Below are 24,775 nucleotides of genomic sequence, written 5' to 3'. Positions count from 1 at the left end.
AAGTCTAGCACCACTTGGTAGATATGATTTCACAAGAATTAGGACTTGTCCCAACTTCCTCCATTGTTTTGTTTACATACACCTACAGATAGTGCTGTATTGTACTATGTTGGTGAATCAAAGGTTTGCCAGATGTGTACCATTAAGGAAAAGCAATTTTAACAATCTAAAATGTATATTTTCTAAAAGCCTATTGCTTTCTTTCAAAATAACGCTAAAAAAAAACATGTAGATGTAATGTTTTAATTTTTTGAAACATTCAAAGTATAAAAGTATAAAAGAAAATAGCCAAATCAATGGACAAAAGTTGACATGAATACATTGTATTTCGGATCTGAACAACAACAATTACAATATAAAAATATTAAAAAACTTTTTTGTTCATTTTTGAGAAAAAGAAACCATTTTTTTTTTATATTTCATTAATATGTGCCAATCATTGGTATTGTTCTGCTGGCTTCCACGAGTCAGGCCATTCTTTCCCACTGTCCAAAAAGGAAAGGGAAAAAGGTTATTAATAGGACAACTGAAACTCTTACATTGCAAACAAATACAAAACCTTTAGAACTGATGAAAATGTTTCTGAGAGTGAATGTCCAAATAGAAAAATAATAAACAAATTTAAAATTAACGGTCATATTGTCTGTATGTACATCTATTCCAGGGTAGGACCTACCATTTTGCGCAAGATGCCCATTTCACCTTGACTTCTTTTCCCTGAAAATACATGAAACAAGGAAAACATAACTTTAAACATATTTGCAAGAGCACAACATGCAGAACATGCAAGTGGACAGGAGTGTGCTCAAAAGTGGTCACTTTATTCTAAAACATAGGGTACAAAACACATACATAGATAATGTTTGCGGTGTTGTCAGTTAATTCATTCAGTTGAGTTCATTCATCTCTTTTTACATGTCTTTCCAATTAATACTTACACCAGACAAGGATAGAATATTACAATAGTAGGCCTATCATAGTTATCAGATATTAAAATCAAGGTCATTTTTGGCATCGTCACAGTTTCCCATTTGGAAACCATTGTAGATTAAACGTGATTCAGCGTAATATTACATATGTTTTGCTCAAAATCCTTGTAGTATTCCTTGAGAAGGAGGGGTTAGTCGTTACCATCTGAGGGGAATAAGTCTCATAGTCATTTTTGGCAAGGTATACCAACCTATAGTTAGAAAATAAGTGATAGCATTGCAGTGGTAGTAGCTTTTTGTGTGTTATCACCCTGTATATGTATATTATACACTTATGCAAGGATACTAGTGAAGGGCACAGGTGAGGGGTGGAGATAGGGATAATGAACAGAAGCACATGGCAAGGATAAATAAAGGAACACATGGAATAGGACACAGTAAGTAAACAAAGGTAACAAGTAACAAGAGGTGCAGACATGGTGGAACACAACACTAGGCAGGGAAACAAAACCACGGCAAAACAAGACCCTTACAATTAGTCCTTGAAAAAGTATTTAGATCAGATGTGGAACAATACTGAGATTGTAAATGCTACTGTAATATCGTCTGACGCACTCAATTTGCTCAACACCTTATGTTTAGACCTTAACATAACGTTTCCAAAAATCATTTCAATGGCACATAACCTTTTTCTGAGCGGCCAAAATCAAAACACAAAAAAAGCTGCTATGCTACAGGAATATCTTTTTTCTACAGATTGCTGTCGGTGCATTCCCTCAATATTATATTGGAGTTATGTTCATACTTAGTTGCAAAAGACTTTAGTTAGTTAAATACTTACACCAACAACACGCTTATCCACAATGTCTGAATAATTGTAGATCGTCTGTTTAGCATGTTTTCTGCATTCTAAAAATGACAATAAAAAAGGTTAGACAAAGTCTATGTTGTTCAACAGGTCAGAAATTAAGCAGAGTTGCAAAAGTCTGGCTTCAGAAAGTGAACGTCCTCCCAAGTATTGCACCTAACACAGGTGATTTCACGAATTAGCTTATCTACTTGCCTGAGAAGTGGTGTTAATAGCACTCCACTGGTTTAATAGAACTGAAGCCAGACTTTTACCACATGTAATTAGTTTTAGCTGAAATCTAACCTTTAATTTTACGCTTTGAAGCGTGTTTTGCTGGAGCTGGAGGGAGAGAGGACTCAGGCGGTGGAGAGAGAGAGGAGGACCCAGTAGCTGGAGGGAGAGAGGACTCAGGTGGTGGAGAGAGAGAGGAGTCCCCAGGTGGTGGAGGGAGAGAGGAGTCCCCAGGTGGTGGAGGGAGAGAGGAGGACCCAGTTGGTGGAGGGAGTGAGGAGGACCCAGTTGGTGGAGGGAGTGAGGAGGACCCAGTTGGTGGAGGGAGAGAGGAGGACCCAGTAGCTGGAGGGAGAGAGGACTCAGGCGGTGGAGGGAGTGAGGAGTACCCAGGTGGTGGAGGGAGTGAGGAGTCAACAGAAGGCAAAACTAAAAAAAAAAAATCCTCATTAATTACCACTGGCTCCTCCATCACCTCCTCCTCTGGAGGGTTTGCTTCCTCTTCAGATGGGATTGGATCCCCCACCTCCACTTCTTGTTGGTTTTCCTCTACCACCTCCTCTTGCGATGGGTTAGGATCCACCTCCTCAGGGACATCCTCTTGAGCAAGCAATACTGCAAAATGTTAATATTAAATGTTAATGACAACTAGATTAAGAATGTTAAGATGAAAAAGTGAAATTAAAAGTAGCTGCCTATCTGCAAGTAGCTAAGTTTTCCTATGGTTTAAAGTTGTAAATATATAACATGACCTATACAGGTGCATCTCAGAAAATTTGAATATAGTGAAAAAAAGTCCATTGCCCTACCCAGATTGGATGATTAAATGCTCAAGAAACCATTGCCAGTGTTTTTACCTAATTAGCTTATTAGAGCTCTTCTCAGGTCGACATTTTACAATTTACAGCTCATGGAAATAAAAAAATCCAGCATCTCAAAATATTACAATATGCACTGTATAAAACAGTAATCATAAAGATTAAAACAGTCAAGATGAAAACAAAAAAAGGCTTGGAAGAATTTACTGTATGTGTAATGAATGTAGAATATAAAGTTTCAGGTTTTGAAATAAATAACAAAAAACACAACATACTACATTGACTAACATGGATCTTTAATTTTCCTTATGAATGTGTACACATTGTAATTATACTAGTTGCAACATGTAAATAGGACACTGTTGGAGTTCTTTTGTCACTTTTGGGAGATAGGTTAGTTGGTTTTGCTACCTCAATGAGCTATACTATTTTTTTTTCTTCTCTATTCTATTTTTTTTCTTATTCTTTACATTGTGTCTTGTTTTGTTTTTTTACTGTATTGCCTCCTTGAAATGTATTTTAACTGTTTTAATCTGTAAGGTGTCCTTGAGTGCTATGAAAGGCGCCCACAAATAAAATGTATTATTATTACTATTATTACTAAGATAGGATAAAGGTGGGTCTGACTGAGTTAATGCAAGTGACGAGAAGGGTATGTATAATCTTATCTCACTTTAAAGTTTTTAGGGTCACACTGTACTTGGATAGTTTGACCACAGTCTATCTATAGATGCTCAGATTACCTAACTATCTGTTGACACTGTTAACAGTGTCGATAGGTATGTAGAACATAAGTACGTATTACTGTGTTCATGTTGAAAATGACAGGAAATCTTACTTTGTAGAAGGTGCCCGTAAAGATTTTTCATGTTTTTAATAATTATAGAAAGCTCAGGATTCCCAGGGTTCTCAAGGCAATGCATAATGTCTGCTGCCATTCCCCCTCTCCTGTTCTTATGTCCCAAGAAAAGAATTGGGCAATAGTCCAAAGCACTGAGTTTGGACACCTGCAAGAACAATGAAGACAAGACAAATATTTGGATTATAAACAATTATGCAGTTAGTTTCACTGTAGTAATATAATGACTAGACAATGAGTATATGCGTATATCCTAAGCAATATGATGCAACATATTGGGTATTAAAATATCCACAAGAATCCATTGAAATAGATTATCCAGTATAAGTTGTGAAGATGTGTAGTCCATTGAAACAGCCATGCTATGGCAAAAATAGAGATTTTTGTGTAATTACTACCTATACCTACCTAATGTAACACTATTTAGTGTTACATTAACTGTTTTACCCATCATTTGAGAGGATTATACTTCCCACAAAGGGGTTCTTAAGCAGTGATCCTTTTATTGTCAGTATGCATTTTGGGTAACCTAAGTTACTATTTGGAGTCTTGATAAGGACCTTGAGCAAAGTGCATGGGCATACTTTAACAAATAATATAAATAGCTTCACAAGGCCTGTTGTCATGGTGAAATTGTGTTTTTAAGACACTTCAAGTGACCTACATGGCTAAAATATGGTTAGTTCAGAGATATCTGTGACCTGTAGAAAGAAAAAAAAACAATAGAAACTACAGGCCCTCGGCTTTCCAAAAAGGTCAAGCTTTTATGTCATACTAACAATAGTCCTTGTGGGAATGACTTACAGACAGCTGAGCAGCCTTCAGTATTCTGCTCACGTTTCTATTTCTCTTTACAGATTCTGCCCACTTGGCGGTAACCTTTCGTTTTGGCTTCAACGGGAACAGACAGGCTGTGCAGGTATTCTGCGGCAGGCGATTTGAAACCTGGCAGGTGGGGCAATTAACAGTTTGTGGCTTTGTCATATCTGCAAATGAAAATGAAACATATGTTACTGTAGTTATGTTTCAATTGACAATCACACCTTCAATTTCTATCACAGATGTGTTCTCAACATGCACTTATTGTGTTTAAAGACAGACCAAGCCTAAATATAACTTTTAAGATAACTTAAACTGTATTTTCATGAAGAATAGCCAAAATACTGAACGGGCACAATGCTTGGGTGGACTAGAGACAAAACCAATTCAAGACATCCTCTGAGGCCATCAGATTCAGTTCAAAGTGCATCTCATATCACACATTCAATCACACAATCAATCAATAGGTAGGGAAATGGGTGGTGCTTGAGGTGGTTCTGAATAAGTTCTACCCCCTGAGCCGCACCTCTTTTAATGCACTTAGACTTCATTTAGACCCTAGAAGACATAACACAGAGATAGTGGGGTGTGTAGATGAGCTGGCCCGTCAGTAGGACAATAACTGATGGCGGGGGCAGGGGAGGGCAGAAGTGGAGAAGGGTTCTGGCACCGAGTGCCTCTGGATTAAGTATCCACACAAAGAAAATATGGGCCACAGGACAGTGTGATAGCCTACTTTAGCCTATTTGTGCCAAGTAGAGTAGACTTGAATGGCCAAAACTGAAATACTAGTCACACTGGTAGGCCTGGCTGAATCTTAGTTGTAATAAGTCAAGTGACTAGTGTGAACTACTGAAGTTTGAGATTTTCCCTAAAATGACAGTAGACCTAAAACAGTCACTCGCGTGGCCAGCTTGGCTTATTAAAACCAGAGTAAGCCTAGCCAACTTTTAACATTAAAGTTAGACAAGTACAGTTAATGCCTAACTGCAGGCTAGTTCCTACATTTTTATTATTCCTTCAAGACAAAAAATTAGTGTTTAGGTAGGAGAAGTGTTGAAACAAACGGGATAAACGAATCTGGGTTAATTTTATGCTTAATCCCATTACATTAAAACCTCAGTAACTAGTAGTTTCTCCCCTATGTATGGCCATAAAGAAAGAAACGTTACAAAGTTTTCCAACAGGATGCTTTGGTAGGCCTACACTATCAACCCATTGTGTCGATAAACAAACAAATATGGATTAATAAACTTAAAGATGATCATGTTTAAATTCACAATTCTGCACGATACTTACCTTTTGGCTTGGCTACTGGTAAGAGAGAGAGAGAGAGAGAGCTGGGGTTCTTTTCAATCCTGTATATAGTGCCCCAAAAGGAAATCACTCACTGTCATCGGGAAACATCTCGCGTGAAATTGCACAATAGCCTACTATAGTATCCAATGCATATTTTACATTTTTTATTTTGAATTTACATTTACATTTTCAAGTAGGCTATATTGAAATGTCTTTATATTTGTGAACAAAACTTCATGATCAGTTGTTCCACTTTTGTTTCTGGAAAACCATAGAAGAAATTGGTCATGTGACCACATAATTTTGAAAAGCAATCACTTTTACTCGTCCTCCAAAGAAAAGAGACACATGGCATGAGAGTTAAGCATATTTTAGTGCAAAAAACTGTTTTTTCCCTATCAAAGTAAAATTTCTATGATTAAGGTTTTTTGATTGTAGTGTCTGAACAATTATAGACAAGTTTGAAAACATTTCACACATGTTTTAGTGCTTTAGTAGGCTACACAATGAGTCTATACAGTTAGCATGATGTTAGCTCTTAACTGCTGGATCATGCTAGTTTTTCAAACTTGTGGGTCTGGGGTGATTTGTGCCAAAGGGCCTGGGTTAAGTTGTGCCAGATCCAGATCACCTAGACCAACATTCTCACAGGGGATAATCTTGACAAGTGAGGAGATGGGCATGCCTCATCATTGTTTTAGTTGGGCCTGCCTGTTATTTGTTTAATTTAGCTAACACTGATTTCAGTTTTGAGTTTGCACTATGTTATTAAAGAGAAGTTTTATTCCGTTTTTAAGTGGCCTATGTCACAATAGGATGTTTAGAAATTAGCCTAGTCACTTTATTCTTATGTTACATAATTGACAGACAGCGCTATGTCAACAGGCATCTATTGCCAAAGCCTTTTTGCCTGAAATGATTCACAAATATCATATATTGTGTTGCTATGGTGCTCTAAATGGTTGCTAGGGCGTAGCTTGATAGCTTCACAATGATCCTGAGAGACTGATTGGTCGTCTGAGTAAAATGAGCCCACCCCCTTGTCTCTATGACACTGTGATCCAGAGTTATGTTCAATACAAAATCCCTATGCAATTGACCATAGTAGGAAAAACGCATACTATGGTATTCCAGGGTGACAGTATCTAAATAAACCTTAAATGAGTAATTTTGTATTGAATTTATCTTGCTTTCATATAGCATTACGGTTCATAACATTAAAATGTTCTGTTTTACTTCAGAAATCACTGGCACAATTTACCCCCAATGTATTCCCCCAAAGGCACAACTTCCCCCGCACCAGGGGCAAGTTGTGCCATGAGACCACTTTTTTCCCAAGAGCTATATTTCTGAAACAATTTATTTCAGATCCAAAGTTATTGTTCTCAGGGATGCACCACATCCTGAAATATATGTACATCCTTAAGTTGAAGGCATTACTGCCATGGCCTCACTTTAAAGTCACTTTGAGTAAAAACTGGCACAACTCACCCCACTCTCCCCTAAGGGTTGATGGAACCTATATTGTCGTGTTTTTAGTTAGGATACCTAGCACACATTCACGTTTAAATTGAGTAGGCTACCACAGGCTAATTTAAAACTAAATGAAATTGTAGCCTACGCACGCTACTGTTGCTGAAACCGTCTGATATCACGCACTTGGATTGGCTAGCAAAGTCCAACTGCGTCCTGTAAAACGCGGGTGGGTTGCATTGGAGGTGGTTAAGCCGAGCATCTCTCACAGACGATAAGGGTGTTGAAAATGGCAAATAGACTCCTCTTGAAAGATAAATAATGGAAAACAGTGACCACCTATGTAAGGTGTAGGCAATCCTAATCATAGAGCAAACATAAGTCGTTGTTGCTGAAAACGTCTTTAGTCTGTGCAGTCGGTCAATATTGAGGTGAATTGATGACTGGCGAAGCCCTGAGCGTGTAATAACATCGCGGATGGTTTTACATTGAAGTTGGTTGAAAGCCATGTGCGTCATCTATACGCAAAAGGGTGCTATATGCGTGGGCAGAAAACGCAGAAAGACGTGACAAAACGGCCTTATATGACGCCCTGAGATGAGAACGGGTTGCACACAATCTGCACTCCAGCCATGAGAACAGAGTCGAACTAACCATGCAAGTTCATCATATCTTCTTAATCCAATGGAGAAGAAAACGATCTCAACTTTAACATTTGACTCTCACAGAACCAACAACTTAAATTTTCAACAACTTCAAGAATTGTGTGTCCACTGCACAGACCATGCAAGTATCAATTTTAATGAGGTGCTCTGAAAATTATAAGCTGATGGTTATTTTCATAGTTAAATGGATCTTTTCCATAGTTCCATTTCCTGCTTCCGGATCCATATCACTCACTATTTTACCTGTGCATGTATGTATGTATGTTTGTTTAGTTTAGTTATTATCATGAACTGGTATCCTTCTCTATCTCTCCTCCCTCTTCTGGTCACACTCACACTCACACATACACACACACCCTCTGTTTCACTCCCGCACACATCCTCCATTATACACACACTTACCCACACGCTTACTTCATATTTCATTCATACTCAGCTGTTTCTCATTACATGTTGCTATTACACGTTGCTATTACACTCATCTCTTCCACACCTGTCCCCTCTTTCTCTGATTAGCGTTACTACTTCTAGTTCCCTTCTCTCCTTTCTCCTCTGCCAGATTATTAACTACGGTTACGTATGCATCAGTGCTTTCAACCATACTCTCTCCTTGTCTTGTCCTGGGCTGCGTTTCCAGATAACGATGGATCTTAGCACTTGCGAGGATTTTCTGCGAGCGACTTTACGAACGTTCGTGTTCATTTCACGTGCGTTTCACAAAAATGCACTTAGCACGATCGTTCGCAGCTGTGCTTTAACCCCCTGGGGTCGGCGGTATCGCCGGCGATACCAGCTCACTTTTTTTTTATCAGTTCAAAAGAGATTAATTTTGCTCTGTTGACTTGGATATTACAAACAAGTTTCATACATCAATCGATTCTGTTAAATGTGTATTATTTTTGTGTATACTCACAATAAAAACAAAGTGTTGTGCTTTTTGCCAAATAAAGAAAAATAAACACGAAGCGAGTTCTGCCTTCTCTCTGTCAGTTAAGTCCATTCTGAAACGCGTCCGAAAATGAACAATAACTCAGCGAATACTCAGTCAAACAGGCATACAGACACACAGGCATGAAGCTTGAATTCTCTTCTTTTAAAATGAAGTAATTTATATAAAAAACAAATATTCTCAGTTCATGTAATCTGTAAGAAAAGAGTGAGATGTCAGTCGTTCTCATCTCATCTAATTATTTTTAATGTGACCCCGCACATTAAAAATACATTCAGCTCGAGAAAACACAAGTTTATTCAGATCATTACTTGTTTACACAGTCTTGCAGCGCTGTGAGGAATAATAATAATGGAAAATGTACCTCAGAAGTGCGGGTATTTCGAGGAGCAAGGATCCGACTGAGCTGAGGAATACTGTAGTACGTTTTTTTTCCTTCTCAAGTGAATCGCGTTTCTGTTTGTGAATGAATGAACGGCAGAGATGCGCGCTGTTTACCACAGCTCGCAAAAAGACAGTTTAAATTAAAATCGCTTTCTGTGTGTGAATGAATGATGATGTTTTAGCAAACTGTATTGCTATACTGAGATGAGTAAAAATCGACTGAAATATGTTGAAATAGAGGACAGCAGCAGCAGCATTAGGGAACGCTCACACAGTTTAGGACTGTGAGAGCTAAAATATCCCCCCTGTGAACAGAGCAGGCAACATGACATAAAGCAATGCCACGTTATGCATAAGGAGGAGCTGGGGAGGTGGATGGTCGAACTGGCGTTGAAAATAAAATACCCGGAGAATGGTAAGTAACAGTGACAGATTAAACATTTAGAGGCTAGGCTATCACAATATAAACACCTGTCAGCCGCCAGGGCGGGACTTCCTCTCAGAGGTCCATTCAGATAGCATTATGCTAATTGACAGGCGATGTTTTAAATAGCTTTGCTTACCTGTCCCTGATCCTCCCTGCTCCTAGCTGTAACTTTATCCTCTGTAACTTCACATCATCGGCGATGCCATGTCATCATTTTGTTGTTCATGTCACAAAATTATAATCCAACCAGCGGTGGACAAATATTCAAAAACTAGAAAAGCACTCAGAGAGCACTAACCTCTGTCAAGGTAGCCTAATAGGTCACTGAGGCAATACAAATTCCAAATGTCCCGTGTTCCGGATCACCACCAAAATGTAGTCATCTGCTCCTTGTCCTAATACCCATGTTGTCCGAAAATGTCATCCAAATCCGTACAGTACTTTGAGTTATCTTACTAACGAACAGACAGACAGAAACAGCACCAAAAGATAACCTTTGGGCGGAGGTAAAACTTCTAAAGGCATCAGGCTATCCCATAACACCCAGCCAACGTGATCTTCTTCGCTCTTATTAGCCTACATGAGCGGCGTCTTCTTTTTTCATAGGCTAATCATTCACGGCGTTGTTGTCCAGCAGGAGAATATAACTGTCCATAAACACAGCTATCGGTGTAACAGTTATTCTTTAACGTGACAGGTGTCTGTTCAACTTAAAACACACTCTCTTCGCGGCCGCTGTTTGAAGACTATGTCCGCTGTTTAGAGAAGTTAGCGAGTTGTGAGCAAAACTGACATCTTTCTCTTTACTGTAAGCATCCATGCTTCCAACAAAAACAAACTTCTGCAGAGCGAGCCGGCAGGTATTTACGCCCCCCTTAGCTCTCAGGCTCAAACACAATGGTTCCTGTTCCTAAGCATTTATTTATTGCACGGTTTCTTCTTCTGAATATAAAATTATATATTTAATTTGGATTCCCCTTAATTATATTAACCAATGAAAATGTTGTCCCTCTGCATGACTGCAAGCTTCTATGTTTTATCCTATTATTGTAGGCCTAATGTAACTTATGAAGCCAGGCTGCGTTTTTGTGTGTTGGCTTTTCATTCTTCATTTTCATTAAGGGTGCAAAATTATAAATTTATTATTGTGTTAACCTAATTCATGCATTATTTTGTCATGGACCTAATAGAAGTTATTCCCTGTACAATGAAATATTATGATATACAGACATCAATATACATATATTGATCAGAGTGAAGATGTTGTCCTGTAGGTCCATATAATAATAATAATAATAATAATAATAATAATAATTTGTTGCAGTACACAGAGAGACAGACACAGACAGATGTGGATTTACATTCATGCCACTAATTTTCTCTCTTTTTCATTTAAGATACACATGTAGGTATTCCATCAAAGAGGCAGCAAGTCCTGCCCCCCACTGAAGAAATGGAGTGGAACATCCTGGACACTTTACTGGATACCACCAGCGTGGACAGCTTATACGATGACATTACAGACCTAGATTATGTCCCAACCCCTACGATGACACAGACTGAAGTGGAACTTGGAGACCCAGGGGAACAAGTTCAAGAGCCACAGCCAGGGCCACAGCCTGATGTGGAATCACGTCGACCACCAATGAGAGAGCCATGTGGTGCCAAATGTCGAAGAAGGTGTACAGACCATATTTCAGAGGAAAGACGGAGGGAGATATGGAGTCAATACTGGGAGATGACCTACACAGAAAGACGATCATGGATGTTTTACTCAGTTACCCCAATGACAACCAAAAGAATAACAACCGGCTCAGAAAGTCGCCGTGGCCGTTGATTCATCTACCGGCTGCAAAACCAGAAAGGAGAGCCAAGACAGGTCTGCAAAATGTTTTTCCTGTCATTATTGGGCTACCACCCTAAAAATGACAGTCTAGTCATTTCCATGATGGGGAAGTCGAACACCAGGCCACTGGTTCCATCCAAGGACCAGAGAGGAAGGCAGGCTGCAGTCAACAAGATGGACGTGAAGACCCTTGATGACCACTTTGAGTCCTTCCATCCTTGTGTGAGCCATTACAGACGGGAGCATGCCCCAAATCGACGGTACCTGCCAAGTGACATCACAATAAAGATGATGCATTCAGACTACCTGGATAAAGGAAACGCCTGATTGCATACAGGAAGATTGTAAACATGTGAACTGCCACACAGGGGAGACTGAAAGCTCAGATTGCCCAGAGTGCCTAAGGTGGAACAAACATAAGCAGTCTGCCCTAGAGAGCCGCCAAAGCTACCAGGCAGATGCAGAGAGGGACTGGCCGGACATGACATCAGTTCGGAGTGTGGACCTCCAGAAGGTGATAATGCTGCCACGCATGCCAGGAGTCAAGTCAGCAGTATTTACTTGTCACATCGTGGCATACCCAGAAACATTTGCCTCAGTGAAAAAAAACAAAACACCATCTCTGTATTGTGGCACGAGGGAATGGCTGGGCGAAGTGCAGCGGAAATTACATCAGCATACACAACTGCATTGGAGAAGGAGCGGGATGTACGCCACACCATATTCTGGGTGGACAACTGCAGTGCACAGAATAAGAACTGGTGCCTTCTATCCTCACTCGTCACTCTTGTGAACAGTGACACCATTTCACAGGAGAAGTTTTTTGAGAGGGGACACACGTTCATGAGCGCATACAGTTTCCACCATGGTGTCGAGCAGCAAATGAGGAGCCGTCCAAGTGGTGTGGTCTACGACTTCGAGGACTTTGTGAGTGTTGTGGCAAGCTCCAACTCCAGGAAGGTGGATGTTGTCAAATTGGAGAATGCCAATGTGCTAGATTGGAGGGATGGCCACTCCACCGCCAAGGTCAAGAAAGCGCAAGCACCAAAGCTTGGGGAGATGGCGGCGATACAAGTGCGGTGTGGCTCCAAGAGCCTCTTTTACAAACTATCCCATACGGAGAATGAATTTATGGAATTGGACTTCCTCATGAAGAAATTCTCGCTGAAGGTGCCCACTCTTTTGCGACCACAGAATAGAGGGGTTGAGGAGGTCAAGAAGAGAGACATCATCTGTAATCTTTGTCCTCTCATGCCACCAAACAGGAGGGTGTTCTGGTATTCACTGCCAGTGAGCAATGTTGTGGAGGATGAGGAGTAATAACCATATGAAATGTGGTGTTCAATTATTTTTATTATTATTATTATTATTATTATCATCATTATTTTATTTATATATAGATTTATATATGTATATATATATATATATATATATATATATAAACAATTATTATTAAATGTATGTTTACTAATTTAAAATATCTGTCCCATGTTTTCATTTCATTCAGTACTTTGTGTTTATAAACCTACTGAAACAGATACTGCACCATATAAAATCATCAACTTGTTTATCATCATAAGAGTTTAAAAAGCCTTAGAAACACTTAGGCAAAATGATTTTGTTTTGCTCTGTTGAATTGGAGTTTAACTTGCCTATATTGCTCCAAAGAAAAGTTGTTTTGCAATGCTTTAACATTAATGTGATTTGTAGGTATAGCAGATACTACATTACAGATACAGAAAAAAACCCAGACACACATTAATCTAATACTCACACATAATAATGTGGTCCTATTCAAAATAAATTGTCCCCATTTGGGCCTTGATATGGCTTAGCAAAGTGAGACTTTAAGCAGCCGTTTCAGCACCAGAACAGCTTCCGGGTGGAAAATATTGACCTAAAATGGTCAAATTAGTTTGGGTTTGGTATATCCATGTTCAGGAAAACAAATGGTTCCAATTATTTCAAATACAGTGTATCTAACACACTCAGAGCCCAAGTTGTGGCAAAATAGTTTTTGGAGAATCTGTAGTTACTGCCTTTTTCCTTGGTATGGTGCCACGTTTTTGGTATGTAATACAAAGCAAGAATACAGTAACTGCAAAATAGGGGTAAAATATCAAATTAAATATGAGGATTGATATCTACAATGAATAAACTAATATAAAGTAACAACCCAGCCACATGTCCAATAATATACCTACAACTACTTAGGCTGGATGACAGGATAACTTTAAAGCCATTTTTCTCAGTTCTGCACTCTGCATAGTTACTGCCTTTTTGCTTTGTAGGGCAGTACTGTTTGTGGCTTGACTATGGAGAACGACTGGGAGACTGAGGAGGTGGGAAACCATAAAATTCTTGATGGACCACAGCCCTAAAAATTTTAACCAGTTAGGCGTGAGAGAGGGGAGGAAATTGCCTGAAATCATGGCCCTTAAAGAGTTATAAATGCTTGGTGTGAGGAAAATAAGTGGAGGGTTGGCCAGGTGTCCTTGAGTAACTAGAGCTACCCTAGATTTGCCTGGTGCTAACCCGGATAACATTAGGGAACAAGCCAAAGTCTTTTCAAAATCTTGCCGTCATGTAAAATAGCAAGGAGGGACAACGACTGAAGACATTATTTACTTGTCAGTAGTCCTAATCAGAGCTGTAGAGATGCACACACTGCACAGGCACAATGGCGCTTTGCCGGCATCGGCTGACAGAACGCGATATTGTCAGTGCTAAAAACGCAACTCCGCAACGACACGGAGCTGTCGCGAGATACGCGCCTTTAACTGGATTAAGCCGAGAAAGCCATTTTGGACGGACCGAGCTCAAGGCGGATGAGCGCAGCCCGCGGGAGGGCAAGTGTGTTTCTGCGGCGGGGTCCAGTTAGCAAAAGATGAACAAACACCACCGAGTGCCGAGCAACCGAACTCTGAACGCTGTGGAGGAGAATTTTGATGTATTTCGTACATCCCGCACAAACACAATAGTGAACCATTTTTGCTAGCTAGGTCTCCAATATAACTGCTAGCCTACTTGCCGTTAGACTAAGTTAACGGTAACTCTAGGCTTGGAGTCCCTCTTATGACGTCATGCCCAGCCTAGTGGAAGGGAGAGGGAGTGCTTAAAACCACTTTAACCCTCTGGGGTCTTAGGTGTTTTTGGGGTCCTTGAGATGTTCTGACATGCCCTGACATTTGTGCTTTTTTCAGTTGCTTATAAACATAGTAATGGCAAAAAAAAATTACACACTATTTAGCACAAACAGGGCTACCATAATATGTGAGCAACAAGAATGTACATGTCTGCATTTTTGAGAGAATAATGTTTATGCGTGGTTATTGAAAAAACTAAAAACTAAAGTTTCTGAAATAAGACCACAAAACACACACTAAATATGTGCCAATAAGACTTTTGTCTAATGGATGTCATCGCCTAGTGTTTTTTCTTCAAAATTATGTGAAAATCACCCTGCTTAATCCTTCACATAACACAATACATTGATTTGAATTTTGCAAAGCACTTTCTGTTTGGAAAGGCAATATTTGAGTGGGCGTCAACGATCATGCATATTTAATGGGTCACACCTGAGGACCGCATACTTAATGAGCCATTCATTCAGGTGAGTCACTGAGCCACAAGAATGCAAGAGCAACAGTTGGAAGTATCTCAATTCTTTTTTATTTTTCCACATATTGTGCTTGCAAATTGGCCTATAATATCCAAGGAAAACATGTCTAGTAATTGTGCAGTTAATTCTCATACTGTATTTTCAGTTTTGGAATATTTATCCTCTCCCCAAATTTGTCACTAATAAAACACAATAAAAATTATTTAAAGAAAAGGCTTATATTTACCTTTTAATAGTTTGTTTACATCTACCTTGTAAATATTTCAATAAACAACAATTCAAGTGTAATCTTTCTTTGTAAAAACTAAAGTATACATTTTATCATACATATTTCAAAGTTAAGGATTTGATTGATTATTTGATTATTTTTGGTGGCAGATATTTTAGAGTAAAAATGTATCTATCCAAAACTAATCAACGAAATGTTGTCTTTCATATGTCTGTAACATAGGTCTTTCATTTTTATTATAAGGAATATAAATGTTAATTTGCAGTTTAATACGTTGCTTATACAAATATATATATGTGCATACACACACACATATATATGTGTATATATTTATACACAAAAATAAATTGTATTTATATTTTTTATATAAAAATTTTTTTTCCACAAATTGTGCTTGCAAATTGTATAATATCCAAGTCCAAGTATAATATTAGTCGGCGTGATCAATTCGCTCTTGAAAATGCTGCCGTTCGTCGTCTGAGCTACAATCTTCCTCTGAGGAAAAGCCAAGGTGAGTTATTCCTCGCTGTCCAGAATCATTTGAAGGGCGTCTTTACCGGAGAAACGAGCCATCCTCTCTAAACGCGATGAACTATCAGTGAATCTGATCTGATGAAACTTCGTGTTTTCAAGGCATTGATCGGGGGGCGGGTGCGAAGCATAGATTACCTAAACTATTTACCATGTGAATAGTGCCGGGGGCGGGGCGGCCTCAGTTCATTATAGAGATAATGAGGCATAAGGAAAAAACGGTACCTCTCCTTGCTTTCAAACGGATTACATGAGTTGAAAACATTTGTTTTTTATATTAATTACTTCATTTAAAAGAAGAGATTTCAAGCTTCATAAAGACATATACCACGTGTCTGTGTGAGAAGTATTCGCTGAGTTATGATTCATTTTCGGACGCGTTTCAGAATGGACTACACGGACAGAGAGAAGGCAGAACTCGCTCCGTGATTATTTTTCTTAATTTGGCGAAAAGCACAACACTTTGTTTTTATTGTGAGTATACACAAAAATAATACACATTTAACAGAATCGATTGATGTATGAAACTCCTATGGAAAATCAAAGTCAACAGAGTATTTATGAGTTTCTTTTACACTGATAAAAAAAAAGCGAGCTGGTATCGCCGGCGAGACCGCCGACCTCAGGGGGTTAAAAAGTACCAACTTTTCATATTATATTCAGCATTTTGGTATAAAAAAAAACATACAAAACAATGGTGGGCAGCTCTTATCTTTATGTTTAATAAGCACATTGCATTATCTTCGTGAAAAATGTAACCTGAAATTTACACTTTAATACTTATTTAAATTAGAATACTGAGAATGACAGCTTTTAAAGGGGTCATCGGATGCAAAATTCACTTTTATATGGTGTTTGCATATAAATGTGTCTTTGCAGTGCACCTTATGGCTAGTTCACACTACAGGATTTTAAGCCCGATTTGCAAGTTAACGAGCACGCCGACAGGTCGGGCTGTAATCGCGTGCAAATCTGCGGGTGATCCGCGCTCGCCAATCTTTAAGTGCAAAATACTTAATGACGCATCAAAAACGCTCGCTGACACATCGCCGACGCCAGACAAATATCTAGCATGCCAAATATCTGGAGCTGTCGGCCAACTCGATAGCCTGTGGTGTCACGTGTCACGACGAGCAACAGCCAATGATCAGCTTGTTATGACATTACAAAAGCCTTTTGTATTTGTAACCATCGTTGCCAAACCACAAGGCAGCTGCTTTTTCATTATGTATTACTCACCTCCAACTCTCTCTGACAGACAATCCCTGCTGCCCGCGTGTGCTTATCCATCCTTTCACCCATTTTCTTTTTTTTCTTCTTTTTTTCAGGGTTCTAAACAGATCATTGCGCATATATATATATTTTTTTTTTTGTCCCGCCGTCCATTTTCAAATAGACAATGTGCCATTTCCCATTCCACTTCTTGCACGTTTTCGTGACAAAATGTGGTTTTGGGACCGGATAGAGTCGTTGGGTGACAGAGTTGTTGTCAGCTCGTGTAGTGTGTAACCCCTTGTTGCAGATCATTTACGTAGTGTCACATAGTGTGAACACCACAACGACTTCAAGACACCAGAGCAAGTCATGTAGTCTAAACAGCACAGCGATCTGCCGACGTTTAAAGTTGTATAGTGTGAACTAGGCATTACACAACCACCACACAATGAAAAAAACATTTTCCATTCACTCCTTTTTTTTTTATCCTCAAAAAGCCTAAACACTGTCAATAATCAACCCGTTTTGATTTTCTGAGCAATATGTCGTCATGATATGATGGGTGAGCAGTTAAAGAGACATGCACCGAAACGGGGCGCTGTGAACAAAGCTGTTTTTGAGGAGGTAAAAAGGTTGTTGTTTTACCAAAGTATGTTACAAACTTTACGTGAAGACCCTAAAGAATCATACCAACTTGTGGAAAATGGGCATCCGATGACCCCTTTAAGCAATAAAACATTTCGTAGATAGCAAAAATCCCCTATTTTAAAAGATTGGTTAGATTTAGTTTCCGAAGTACACTATGGAAAGGGTAACATAAAATTAAGAACAAAAGTATACATTTTGAAAAGATATGGCCTACTCTAAAATCAAAGAATATTGCATAAAACAAAGGAATGCATATTAGGATGCATTAATTAAATTTGTTATATAACCCTCCCTCCCTTTTAATTATAGTTATTTATAAAAAAAATTATTTACTTATTTAATATAATTCCTAATAAGTTATTCAAGAAATATTATTTAAATAAACATAAAAAATTATATGTCATTATAGGACTTTTTTTTTCATATGTAAATGTGTCTAACTACTTGTTGTTTTTCTAATTAGGTGTTTTTTAAGTGTTTGGTGGGAATTAATCACAAAAAGAAAAAAAAAGAAGAAAAAAAGTAGAAGGAAAAATAAGGAATAAGTATTGGGGGAAAATATGTATTTAAAGGAAATGTCCATTTGTATAATTGTGTTAAATGTGTTTGAATTGAAAGACATAATAAAGCACATTTATGATAGCTATAACTGTTAAGGGACTATTGTAATGGAGTAATTCAAATGTTGGCTATATAGGCCAATTATTAATCTTACCAGTTAAAATTTAGTCTATGATTTTGTTATTACTCATTTTTAATTTGTGATTTTAACTTCTGCTTTAAAAAGCTTTTTTTTTTTTTAGATTGTAATGTTTTAATATTCTTCTAATAACCATAATATGTTCTACAGCTGCCAAACAAAACCAGACAGAAATGTATTCATAAATGTTTAAAACAATCTAGTTGAATCTTGGGCACAAAACATTCAGCCAGTAAGGAAAAAAAACCTGTAGGATATACAGTATCTAACAAAAGTGAGTACACCCCACACATTTCAGCAAACATTTTAGTATATCTCCTCAAGGGACAGTACTATAGAAATGAAACTTGGATATATTTTAGAGTAATCAATGTGCTGCTTGTATATCAGTATATATTTACTGTCCTATGAAAATAACTCAACATACAGCCATTATTGTCAAAATAGCTGGCAACAAAAGTGAGTACACCCTAAATGAACATGTCAAAACTGTGTCCAAAGTGTAATGACATAATAATGACAATGACATCATGTGGCACTTCTCCACCTTCTGCTTGAGGATCACCACAGGTGCTCAATAGGGTTCAGGTCTGGAGACATACTTGGCCACTCCATCTCCTTCCCCTTCAGCTTCCTCAGCAAGGCAGTTGTCATCTTGGCGGTGTGTTTGGGGTCGTTATCATGCCGTTCGGCCCAGTTTCTGAAAGGAGAGCACCGTGTTCTGCTTCAGAATGTCACAGTACATGTTGGAGTCCATGTTTCCCTCAATGAAGCGCAGCTCCCCAGTACCAGCAGCACTCATGCAGCCCCAGACCATGATGCTACCAACACCATGCTTGACTGTAGGCAAGACACAATTTTCTTGGTACTCCTCACCAGGGCGTCATCACACATGCTTCACACCATCTGAGCCAAACTTTTTTATCTTTTTTTAAAGTTTATCTCATCAGACCACAGGACATGGTTCCAGTAATTCATGCTCTTGGACAGGTTGCTTTCAGGGCTTTCTTGTGAGCCAGCTTCAGAAGAGGCTTCCTTCTTGGACGACGGCCATGCAAACCGACTTGTTGCAGTGTGCGGTGTATGGCCTGAGCACTGACAAGCTGACCTTCCACTTCTACAACCTCTAAAGCAGGGGTCACCAACTGGCGGACTCCGGTCCGAATCCGGACCGCAAAATGCGTCCATACGGACCGCGAAGCCTTTAGTTTTGACATAATGAAATAAATAAATGCCGCTATTTTCTAATAAAAACACATTTATATCAGGCACATCAAAGTCAGCTCAGTAGAGCCGTTTGGGTCCAACAGCGCAACGGGTTGCTATGGTTGCTACTACAGTTACTATGCTCACTGTTGCTACGTTCAGACGCGCAGTCATGCGTGCAATGAAGAGAGCAGAGAGCGCGCAGACAGATGAAACTTTCAGCGAGTGAAAAACGCAGAGAGATAAAACTTTCAGTGAGTGAAAAACAATGGCATTTTCAAAAATTTGTAGACATAGACACTTAGAAGAAACTTATCCTCAGCAGTCCGAGGTAAGGGAGCAGAAAATAAATGAGCTCAAAGCCCAGTATGAGCGATCTACACGGGTCGTCCTCTCTCACTCATTCGCCGCCCAACATCGAGCATATGAGTGTTCACTGAGAATACAGTGAATTTTAGACAATTTTATTTAAATTTCATAAGAGGTTATTTACATTTTTATGGACTACAAAATAAGAGATAAAGAGTTTCATTTTTCCAACACTGGTGGCATTATTTTTTGCATGTGTTTCTGAATGATATTGCTGATTATCTTTACCAATGCAACTTGAAGCACAGAAGAGAGCAGTGTTCAACATTAGATACATTTAGTTAAGTAGAGACAATACATGGAGGTTTGCGTTGATTGTGATTGTTAATCTCAGTTCAGCCGAAAAAAGCACTTTAGTTTTCCTTTTAAGTTGTTAATGTTGAAATTAATGTATGTTTAGTGCAGATTTAGAGATGAAGGCATTTTGCACAGTTTCCTTTATCATATTTTTGTCAGACATTGTTACTGGTTGAATTCAGATATTTTGTACCAAATCAACTTAAAGGACATAACAGAACAGCATTAAAAATAGATCAGTTTTGTGAAGGATTACTTATGGCTGCTTATACATATGAAAAGACATGTTTATCCATAACATTATATTTTGTTCCAAAAAAAAAAAAAAAAGTTATCTACACTCATTTCTTTAGTCTGGTAAAACCCATCAATTCATATTTTTAGGTATATAATTGTCCGGACCTCGGCTGGTGAGGAGGGTTCATTTACTGGACCTCAAGCAATTTTAGTTGAAGACCCCTGCTCTAAAGCAATGCTGGCAGCCCTTGTGCGTCTGTTTTTTGAAGCCAGCCTCTGCACCTGACGCACAGCACAAGGACTCAACTTCTTAGATTGACCCTCGCGAGGCCTGTTCTGAGTGGAACCCGTCTTGGAAAACCTCTGTATGACCCTGGCATGTACTGTAACTCAGTTTCAGGGTGTAACCAATCTTCTTATAGCCTAGGCCATCTTTGTGGAGAGCAACAATTCTAATTCTCAAATCCTTAGAGAGTTCTTTGCCATGAGGTGCCATGTTGAACATCCAGTGGCAGACCTGCCAACCTGTACGCATGTTGACCTCAAAGTACGCTGGTACGATTTTTCACTGCAAAAATCTGGTGCCGCCTCTGTGCACGCGGGATGATTGACAGATGCGTAAGGCCTATCATTAAAAAGAGCTTGAAAATCGACACTAATAAAGAATCCCGCTTGACCCCCCTTCCACTCCCGCGGCCCGCCGTCTGACTGATTTCTTAAGTAAAGACAGATTTCTTCTAAAAGGAGCCAGGAGGATGAACCCCTCCAGACCTCCTTCCATTCCATCTTGAGACCTCTCCATGGACCTTCAGTCGATTTAAAACCAGCTAAAATGGCGATTTCGGGCGCTATTATAGACGTAGCCACACCCATCTTGGCGGTCTCTGACATGCATCGGCGCGCTGATAGCTCATTGGAGCACACGTCAGAGGCGCCTCGCCATTGGAAATGCAGTTGCCGCAGCACAGCCAATGAGTGAGCCAGACACTCACTGTGCTAGCTGTGCAGCTGCAATGCGTTTTACAAAAAGACTTCAATAATCTGAGGAAAGGAGCTATGTATAGCTATACAATACGAAGTGACCGTTCTCGAAAGGGAACCGAGGTTACGTTTGTAACAAAGTACGATCTTCATTGAAGGTCTTAATGGCGTTACCTGGAATCTATGGTGACATTTTCTTAACCAAAATTTGTATTTACGTTTATATATGTATTTATTAGTATACACTTCAGGTGACCTGTAAATGCGCAAAACCGGTTTCCAATTCGAAATATTCCTTTTTAATTGGCAATAAAACTAGGTGGCTTGTGCAAACTTGCCCTTTATCTGGAGGTTTCACACAATCAATGGAATGGCAAAATAAAAATGCAATTTCAAAGATTCGTCAAATAAAAAAAATCTGCATTCAAACACAAAAACGGTGCATTGGAAGGATAACAAAATCATTAAAACGCAACAATGACTATCCAGTTTAACTCACTTGATGTGGCGCTGCTATGTTGTTCATATGAAACATTGCAGAAATAGAGAAGCTCAGTGTCAAGAAGATCTTGGTTAAGTCAAAACAGTAACCAACCCGGTCATACAGAATGTATTTTCTGCACTGCTTTTCCTTTATGTTCTATGTAAACCTGGGCTTGACGGACAAATTTGACCATTTATTTCCCAGGTTTTATAAACACAAACACAGCTGAACAAGAAAATCAAGGGTTTCAGGATGTTTTGAAAATTGCAGCCAGATGAGTTGGATCTAAATTTAACAGGACAGTGGGTCTCCAGGACACATGTCCTACAGCCTTGGTGTCAAGCAACTTAAATGGAAGCTGACCATGACTGCAACAATAAATAAGAACAAATAAGTTAATTTGTTACACTAACAGGAAGAAAACTGTTCATATAAATGAAGTTCCAAGTTCCAAACCAAAGTGAACACCGATCACCATAATGGTGACTTCAAACTAAATATTAGGGAATCAACACCAATTTATAAAGTCACCTTCTATGATGCTCTCAAATTTCAAGTTGTATTTAACAACATTCAAGATGACTTAGGAAATTAGGGAATTCAATAAAAAATTATGTTAACCCTCTGGGGACCAAGGTGTTTTTGGAGCCCTTGAGATGTTCTGACATGCCTTGAAATTTGTGCTTTTTTCAGTTATTTATAAACATGTTAATGGCAAAGGTGTAAAATCACTCTATATAGCACAAACAGGGCTACCAAAATATGCGGGCAACGTGTATGTAGATGTTTGTATTTTTAAGAGAATAATGTTTATGTGTGGTTATTGGAAAAAATAAAAATGAAAGTGGCTGAATTAAGACCACAAAACACATATTAAATATGTGTCCACAAGACTTTTGTCTAATTGATGTTGTACCTTTGAGTACTGGCTTCAAAATTATGTGAAAATAGTCTTGCTTTATCGTTCACAAAAAAAAATACATTGATTTAAATGGTGTAAAACAGGTTTTGCTTGGAAAGCCAATATGCGAGGGGGGCGTGAAGGAGTAGTTTACACCTGGGATGTCCCACCCACTCTGCATAATGACTCTGAATAGTCATTCATTCAGGTGTGACACTGACTGAGCCACAATGCAAGGACAATGTATTTAGAAGAATACTTATATTGACCATTTAAGATTTCGCTTACATCTATCTTGTAAATATGTTTAGCTATTTTATTAAAAATGTTACAATTACAACAATAATTACAATTTCAACAATATTTCAAGTGTACTCGTTCTTTGTAAAAAAAAAAAAAAAAGAAAAAAAAAGATTATAGGCCTACATTTTATCATATGTATTCATTAGTTTGAATATAGCCAACATAGTGTGACTAACGCCTGACTAACGTTGTTTTATTGAAATATCAGGGCATATAAATGTTAATTTACGTTGCTTATACAAATACATTTTATTTCAACATATTTCAGTCTATTTTTACTCATCTCAGTAGGCTATGGCAAAGCAGTTTATTCTTTCACACACAGACGCGCGATTCATATTCAGGCTAAACACTCTTTACAAATATGTACCCTTCATTCATCTCACAGAAACGCGAGTCATATTATAGAAATGCGATTCATCTTTTTGCGGTTTATAGGCCTACACTAACGTTATTCCATAACGTTATTCCACACTTGAGAAAAGAAAACAGCCTACCTCACTCCTCAGCGCGATCTGCTGCTCATATCAGGAAATATTTCTCCTCATCAGCACTGTGGAAACTTTTCTCCATAAAGGCTATAATGTCTCACTCGCGACACGCTTTGTTTACAGTTGATGTGGGCGTTTCACAGCTCTGAAATGGTTCTCAGAATTTGCGTTTGAATAGCACGCGCTCTCCGGGGAGTGGTCAAATTACTTTTGAATGGCTCGTAATGAGCTCGACTGGAGTCGCTCTTTTTTTATACAGATTACAGAAGCTGAGAATATTTGTTTTTTATATAAATTACTTCATTTAAAAGCTGCGATCTCAAGCTTTATGCCCGTGGTCTGTTTGCCTGTTTGCCTGAATTTTCGTGGAGTTATATATCATTTTCGAACGCGTTTCAAACGGGAGTTTACTGACAGAGAGAAGGCAGAAATCGCATCATCTTAATTTTTCTTTATTTGTCAAAAAGCAAAACACTTTATTTTTATTGTGAGTATACAGAAAAAAAATAGAAACTGAACAGGATCGATTGATGTATTACACGAAAATGAAAGATCAAAATTAACAGAGCATTTAGTGTTTATTTTCATTGCTAAAAAAAAAAAACGAGCAAAATGCGCGGGCGCGTTTTTGGTCCCCAGAGGGTTAAGATTACCACACCTCAGAATCTTTTTATGCTTGACAAAATGGTACTCGAACAAATAATTTTATCTTAACTAAGGTTTTCTGATTTCTTAATGACTTCTGCAGTCTCAAATTTATTCAACCCCCTAAATAGAATCCCTCACAACAGCACAAGTATCCACAGCACAGTTTTCTCACCGCATTTATTTTGTTACTGAACGGAAAATGTACAAATTTACATATTCATTTAAAAGCCACTGGGGTATTCACCAAGTCTGCTGCCACTAAGCAAAGACCGGAAAATAACTTTTGCCATGAGTACATCACCGTTAAGAATGCTAGTGCGGACGTGAGCATTTTACGTTCTTTTGAAATTTGCGATTTAAGAGC

The 24,775-nt window shown here is 38.6% G+C and overlaps 1 protein-coding gene across 3 annotated transcripts in view; it reads right to left on the bottom strand.

The window, feature by feature from the left end:
• Positions 1–318: 318 nt before the first annotated feature.
• LOC311289703 (uncharacterized protein) overlaps positions 319–24,775 on the bottom strand; it is a 57,962-nt gene continuing 33,505 nt past the window's right edge. For all 3 annotated transcript variants that reach the window (XM_084407930.1, XM_084407931.1, XM_084407929.1), the window contains 6 exons: positions 4,492–4,673; positions 3,667–3,835; positions 2,083–2,625; positions 1,771–1,838; positions 677–717; positions 319–485 (listed from right to left, as the gene is read on the bottom strand). In XM_084407930.1, the coding sequence (XP_084264056.1) occupies positions 437–485; positions 677–717; positions 1,771–1,838; positions 2,083–2,625; positions 3,667–3,835; positions 4,492–4,673 (1,052 nt within the window). In that variant the 3' untranslated portion in view covers positions 319–436. The remainder of the gene's footprint in view (positions 486–676; positions 718–1,770; positions 1,839–2,082; positions 2,626–3,666; positions 3,836–4,491; positions 4,674–24,775) is intronic.

Source organism: Rutilus rutilus (assembly GCF_951802725.1).
Source record: "Rutilus rutilus genome assembly, chromosome: 4".
Lineage (NCBI taxonomy): Eukaryota > Metazoa > Chordata > Actinopteri > Cypriniformes > Leuciscidae > Rutilus > Rutilus rutilus.
This window is presented reverse-complemented; position numbering and strand designations above follow the sequence as displayed.